The sequence below is a fragment of the Cibotium barometz genome, chromosome 50, assembly GCF_041138505.1.
Source record: "Cibotium barometz isolate CiBa-2024 chromosome 50, ASM4113850v1, whole genome shotgun sequence".
Classification (NCBI taxonomy): Eukaryota; Viridiplantae; Streptophyta; class Polypodiopsida; order Cyatheales; family Cibotiaceae; genus Cibotium; species Cibotium barometz.
The window spans coordinates 20923316-20930647 of NC_141095.1; the positions used below are offsets into that span (position 1 = coordinate 20923316).

Here is a 7332-nt window from a genome sequence, read left to right on the forward strand (position 1 = left end):
ATGACTTGCATGCTCTTTCTTGCCACATGCTCTCTTCTACCACATGGCAGGAGGAGAGCACGGCTTGGGGGTGCATGTCGGCAAGAGAGAGGGAGAGCTACCATGTGGAGCAGCTCGAGCAACAATGCGGGAAACTAATCTCATATCTACCACGTGGCAGGTATGAGAACTCCTCTCTCGCCACGTGCCACATGGCAATATTGTAGTACCAAGAGGGCAGTACGGAGGCTGGCGGAAGCCAAATATAGTAGTAGTAGAAGAAGAAAAGTATGAATTTAAGTGGTCCAATAGTTTTGGTTGCTTGAAAAGCACCAGTCTCTCTCTCAAAACCCTAATGACACAGGCCTTGCCCCAATCCTAATCCTAAACGGCTATGGCGTTCTCGCAGCTCATACCAGGCATCCCAAACGACCTGGCCATTCAGTGCCTGCTGCGTCTACCTGCGGAGGAGCTGTCTCGCATGATGATGGTGAGCTCGCTGTGGAGGATTGCCCTCACCAGCGATCGCTTCTATGTCGAGCGACGGCAGAGATTTCCGTTCGCTTCCGTCTTCGTCGTCCGGCGCATCCACGACCGATTCGAGTGCCTCGACTCTGACATTGCAGACCTCTCCTCTGTTCCCCGCCTGCTCTTCTCCTGCGATCTAGAGGCCGGACAGAAACTCTTCCCGCCCAGCTTTATCTATGCTTCTGCCGGAAATGCTGTCCTCGCCCTGTCGGCCGGCAGCGATGTACGAAGGTTCAGCCTTCTAACGCGGCGGTGGACTCCGGTAAGCAAATCCATAATACCTCCTTGCTGCAAGCTTCTCGTGGCCACACTCAGAAATCGTGTTATTGTGGTCGGATGTCATGATCGCGGCCGCCATATTGATGATGATGATGTTTCTGCATTTCATGCGACTGTATGTGGGGTATATAATGTAGGCAACGATCAGTGGGATTCTGTCGGGGGTCTGCCCGAATTTCTCCATTGCGATCTCTGCTTTACATGCCAGGGTAAGGTTTTTGTAAGGGGGCAGGACCACGGTTCGTTGGATTGTGTCTATGTCTTGGATCCCGCAAAGAACAGATGGGAAGAGGATGTGGAGATGAGGGGCAGGCTTGCCCATGTAACACACGGCAGCAAGGTTGTGGCGAGGCCTGATGGAACCCTTCTTGCTACCATGCAGGATTTTGGCGATTCGCAAGCTCTGAAACAACAACGAGTAGGAAAGATTGAATGGATCACTGTAATGAAATTTCCTTTGAAATCAAGAGCCAATTTCTCCCTCCTCCATAAAAAGAAGCAGATTGTTCTGGTCATCCCAGACACCAATTCTAACGGAGTTTCATGGAGGATCCGGCCAATCCCTCTCTTCCATGGTCTCACATGCATTTTTGTCGCTAGTCAAGAGCTTGCTCTGGCCACGTTGATCGATGTCTAGTGTTTTGTTTTTAAGAGATTACAGTGAACCCCGGTGAGTTGCAGTTTTTCACTACAATATGGTTTTCTGCACTATGGTGTTACATTGTAGCAGCATGGGGTTCTCAACTTTAAAGATCATACAGCTTGGATTTTAGTTCCATCCTGTTGGTTATTTTTCTATCATAAGGTTATTCCCTTTTTCAAAGATTCCAGATGTGATGATGCCTGAAAGATTCCAGATGCTGCAGAAGGCTTTAAAGATCATACAGCTTGGATTCCTGTTGGCTATCTTTCTCAACTTTAAAGATCCTAAAGCTTGGATTTTAGTTCCAGCCTGTTGGCTATCTTGCTATCATAAGGTTTTTCCCCTTTTCAACGATTCCAGATGTGATGATGCCTGAAAGATTCAGATGTTGCAGAAGGCTTGTTTGAAGGTCTCACCAAGAGCATGTGTTTCTTTTATGTGTTGATATAAGCAAAACCATACCCCCTTGCTGCAAGCTTCTCGTGGCCACACTCGGAAAATCACGTTATTGTGTTCGGATGTGATGCTCGTGGCGGCCGTGTTGATGATGATGATGTTTCTGCATTTCATGCAATTGTATGTGAGGTATATGATATAGGCAACGACCAGTGAATTCTGTCAGGGTATGCCGGAAGCTCTCTATTGCGATCTCTGCTTGACATGCCGGAGTAAGGTTTTTGTAAGGGGACAGGACCACGTTGGATTCTGCTATATCATGGATACCGTAAAGAACAGATGGGAAGATGACGTGGAGATGAGGAACCGGCTTGTCCATGTAACACATGGCAGCAAGGTTGCAGCAAGGCCTGATGGAACCCTTCTTGCTGCCATGCAGGATTCTGGCAATTCGCTAGCTCTGAAACAACAAGGGAAGATTGAATGGATCTCTGTAATGAAATTTCCTTTGAAATCAAGAGCCAATTTCTTCCTCCATAAAAACCAGCAAATTGTTCTGGTCATCCCAGACACCAAATCTACGGTAGTTTCCTGGAGGATCCTGCCAATTCCTCTCCCCCATGGTTTCACATGCATTTATGTCGCTAGTCAAGAGCTTGCTCTGGCCATGTTGATCGATATCTAGTGTTTTGTTCTTAGGACATTACAGTAAACCCTGGTGAGTTGCAGTTTTGCACTATGATATGGTTTTCTGCACTATGGTATTACGTTGTAGCAGCATGGTGTTCACAACCTTGAAGATCATACAGCTTGGATTTTAGTTGCAACTTCCAGCCTGTTGGCTCTCTTTCTATCATAAAGTTTTTCCCTTTTTCAAAGATTCTAGATGTAACGATGCCTGAAAGATTCAGATGTTGCAGAAGGCTTGTTTGAAGTTCTCACCAAGAGCATGTGTTTATTTTATCTGTTGATGTAAGCAAAACCATGCCCCTGCTGCAAGCTTCTTGTGGCCACACTCGGAAATCGTGTTATTGTGGTTGGATGTGATGATGGTGGCCGCCATATTGATGATGATGATGTTTCTGCATTTCATGCGACTGTATGTGAGGTATATGATATAGGGAATGCTTATTCAATTTGTCTACGGAGATCTAAGCTGGTCTTCTCTTGTTCAAGCCTTTTAAGTTGGGATTGTGCTTCCCTCATGCTTTCCTTGATCTCTAGTTCTCTAGAAGTGGGGAAGTAAACTGCTCCGTTCTTTTATAGAAACCCTTCATATTATCAAACTATGTTGTACCGGGGGTTGAGGATTGCTCCCCTTGAAAATGGTTCCTCCCTTATTTGTTGCCCTATACTTTCAAGTCTTTTGTGCTCACTTCTCTGTTAGAGCTCGATGGTGGCTATCCCTTGGTAGCTTGTAGAGCTTCTCTTTAACACTCATGACAGTATCCTAGGAGTCCCTGGGCTAAGCCCATGAACCCTCCAGATAGTGTTGGAGAGGAAGTGCCCTTCTCCCCCACTAAGAGGATTATCCATGGATTACTCACTACTTGTTGACAATTTAAAAAAGTGTTGCTTATGCAAAGCAAACACACTCCTTTGTGTGCTGGCCATGCGAGATGACCCTAATTTTCTCTAGTAGGAGAATCCTAGTCGGTTAAATGCATTGTTCTCTCGAGCGATGTCATCACCAACAAGCCTTCCAAACCTTAAGTGCATGAAATGGTTTTAACTGGCCAAAATTTGAATTTGTACACACTTGAAATTATTAGGTTTGTAACTAAAACACCAATTTAGGAAATTTGAAAATATTCACGATTTTAGCACAATTCTAAAACTCAAGTCCCTTGAGGTCCGAACTAAAGTTTGAGCCTCTCATTTGTGAAGGCAATGTTTCTTAAGGTCCAAAATTACACTTGAGCTATTCATAGTCTATGTGAAGGCAATGTTCCTTGAGGCCCAAACTTACACTTGAGCAATTCATAGTCTATGTTACATGAAGGAAATTCCGTCTCCTATTTTATCATGTGTGAAGCCTATTTCCCATCACTATGAGAGGCTCAAACTAGACTTTGAGCCTTGTGAGGAATTACATTCAAATAGATATTGTACAAGTAATAGTGTTAGCTTTCTGAAGACATCATCTTCACACAAAATAAATAGACTGTAACTGTCTGACTGAATCACCTGCAAAGTGTATGAAAAATAACACAGAGTAGAGAATATAGTGTTATTGGCACAAAAGTATGATGGTCGATGTTGTTGATGAAGACACTATAGGTGTTGCTACACACCAAATCTTTGCCGCTGCACAACCCAAACACTTAAAATCGAACAGAATCAATCCAAAATGACGCTCTCTCCAGAACATCTGTAGAAACCTTGCGGTGTCCAAAATGTGACTGAAACGCACCCGAATCGTGCCGTCGTGGATCCCAAAACGTGGTATACTTTGTATACTGTACACTACAGTATATACCCTTCTTCTCCTAAGAGGGTATCTCAATCGGAGACAAAAAAATAGGGTCGTGAGGAGGGAGGCAGACTACTAAATCAAGTGTCAAGGAAGCTAGCTCTGATACCAATGTTTAAAACGGGGATCCTCCCACTTCTCGGGAGGTCACCCATCCCAGTTGTGTTCCTGCGCAAGCGCGCTTGACTGAGGTGCTCCACAAATTGGTCTAGCCATCCAGACCCCATAACCTTAAGGTGTTAGGTGACCTCCAGTAATCCAGTTTGTAGAAACCTCAACTTGCCAAGATTCAAACCCAGTCTCACCACGTGAGCTGGTCCTCTCTAGAAGTGTGGATTGCATCTCCATCACGGTCTGTAAGATGTAGGTGATTAATTCTCTTACAAGGAATCGCTGCAGCGCGTGTAGCCCGCTGCCCCCTGCGCCTTCCCCTTCGCAGTCGCCGCCGCCGCCTCCCCCTCCTCCTTCACTCGCCTGTCCCCGCAGCCCTTCCTCCCCTCCGCCTTCACCCGCCTGTCCCCGCAGCCCTTCCTCCCCTTCGCCTTCATCCCGCCTGCCCCCCTCTGCCCCCCGCCTGAGCCAGACCCTTCCGCCCCCGGCCTCCCTCTTCCGCGCCGCCCTCCACTTCCCCCCCCTTTTCTCGCCTTCTCTGCGCAGCCCCCCCCTCGCCATCTTTCTTCCTCCGCCTCTCTCCCTCCCCCCCGCCCCCCTTTTTCCACCTCCTTTCCTCCCCCTCCTTGCGTCGTCGGCTTCTCCGCCCCCCGTCCCTGCCTCTCCCTATCTCCCTGCCTCAGCCCCCCCATCCCCCCCCCCCTTTTTGTTTTTTTCGGCGTCTTCAGCGGAGTGGCGTGGTCTTTCTTGGGTTCGTCTCGTCGATTCAGCCAGTACCTGGTCTTTTTCCCCTAGGAGGACTCCATGGCAGCCTCTCCGTCAGCCCCGACCGATACAGGTCTTCGACTAGACTTCTCAGATGCAGAGCAGCAGCTTCTCGCGTCCTCCGTTTCTTCTTTGGAGGCCTCCTCCTTGGTTTGCAAGGTGGTGGGTAGCCGCCCAATGCGGAGAGAGTTACGCGACCTACTTCAGGGTAGCCTCATCGGCGAGACTGCCAGAATCGTCAGCGTGGATTTTTTAGGCCGCGGCTACTACCAGGTGGAGTTCGAGTCCCCACCAGCAGCTCAGAGGGTGCTGGCTCGGAGCCCCATTGCCCTACGCTCCTCTCGGGCGTTCTTGGCGCGATGGACACACGGTTTCGACCCATCGTCTGATCCACTGGCAGGCGCGACTGGATTCCCCATCACCGTCTGCTTTCCAGGTCTCCGAAGGGAGTACTTGCCCCTCCTGCCGGCCATAGGCAAGGCTTTCGGGCAGGTGGTGGAGGTGCCACAGACCGCGGCTTCAGTGGTTGCTCAGGCAGCAGGACTCCCGGCCATTCGTGTTGTTGTTTCGTCACCGGAGTCCCTCCCGAAGACGATCCTCCTCCCTTGTCTTTCTGGAGGACATCTGATTCAGCGCGTGGAGTATTCGGGCCTCCCCGGTCAGTGCTTCATATGTCGGGAGATGGGCCATCTCGCACGCTCCTGTCCCCGCAAGGGGGCTAATCCTTCACGCTTTGCTGCCTCTGGACCCCCTGCGGGAGACCCGAGAGGTGGCCATCCACCTCCGAGACCGGACATCTCTGGCTCGTCACAGCAGGCGCCACCATCGGACGAGCAGGCTTCGGCGGAGGATGCTGCACAGACTCAGGAGGCTGGAGGCTGGCAGGAGGTTCGCCGGCGGAAACGCCCGGCTCGCAGGGACCGTCGCAGACGCCAGCAGGCAGCGCAGGCTGGCGAACAGGATGGTGGACGGGCGACTCCGGCTGGCCCACAGGCACCTACCCGCATTTATGCTCCAGTCAGGGATAGGCGGCCGGTAGGTCCCACCCCGATGGACGAGGATTCAGTCTCAGTGCCCGTTGCTGAGGCCGATGGAGGAGTCTCCCACGTGGAGACCCCACTCCCGCCTCCCCCCGCGGGGGGCCCCGCCCCCTCCTTGGAGCAGTTCCCTGAGGATCCCCGGCCGCACTCTGCGACCCCCGGCTCCCCTCCCCCCCACCCGGAGAGCACTCTTCCCTCCTCCCCCCCTCCCCCCCCCGCCCCCCCCCTCCCTCCTCCCCCGGCGGCCCCCCCTGACTCCTATCCTCTGGCAGATGCCTTTCCATCCTCCCCTCGCTCTCCCCCCTCCTCGCCGCGCGCCCCCATCCCTCCTTCAGCCTCTCCAGGATACTTCGCCAGACCACCCACTGCCCCGGGGCAGCGCAGCTGGGTAGGCCAGAGTTCAGTCCAGCGGCTGTTTCACCGCCACTCCGGGCCGGTGGAGATGGCGATCATCGCTTCACCCGCCACAGAGTTCGCTCCAGCCTCCCCTGGGGGGCCCCCGCGAGTGATGGGGCTACCAGTGGATTACAGTTTTTTCAGGTGCCTCCAGCTGGATGCTGGCCCATTCGAGACTCTGGTCGCGCCCCTGCGAGTTTGCGTGGTGTGCCATCCCTCGCGGTCTCCTTCAGTGGTGAGCAGCATGGTGGCCTTCTCCTTTCCTCTCAGCGTTGCCCCAGACACAGCCTGGGATTGCAGCTCTGTAGAGGAAGTTCTGCGTGACCAGATACTGGAGTTTTCTCACCACTTCAGCGACCTGGGGCTCACGGATCTACTGCAGACCCGACTTCACTCAGCCCGCATGAGCCTGTTTGGTATAGGAGATTGGCGGGTGGATCCGGTCCACACATCAGTTGAGGCGGTGCTACTGATTCTCCTCCATGCCGCCCCGAGGGTGCAGCCTTCCTTTAGGTACTTATATGCAGAGGATTGGTCTCACGCCTATGCTCTGGATAGGGCGAAGGCGGAGTGGGGCTGGACTCAGACACAGGTCACCCTCTTTCTGGAGAGACTCCGCACCCGGACAGACAGTGATTATTCTCCCTCCAAGCCGGCGCCCAAGACTCCTAGAGTGGAGGGCAGATCTTCCGGGCCGGCTGAGAGGGGTGAGCCAGTGGCGG

General features: G+C 52.1%; 1 protein-coding gene across 1 annotated transcript; it reads left to right on the forward strand.

Annotated features, from left to right (window-relative positions):
- Nucleotides 1-258: 258 nt before the first annotated feature.
- LOC147609924 (F-box/kelch-repeat protein At2g44130-like) lies at nucleotides 259-2702 on the forward strand. Its single transcript, XM_086787321.1, has one exon. The coding sequence runs from the start codon at nucleotides 374-376 to the stop codon at nucleotides 1421-1423; it is 1050 nt and encodes a 349-aa protein (XP_086643447.1). The 5' UTR covers nucleotides 259-373; the 3' UTR covers nucleotides 1424-2702.
- Nucleotides 2703-7332: the final 4630 nt, after the last annotated feature.

What these genes read in the sequence shown, in the direction of transcription:
- LOC147609924 (XM_086787321.1), top strand. Translation starts at nt 374, where the DNA reads ATGGCGTTCTCGCAGCTCATACCAGGCATCCCAAACGACCTGGCCATT.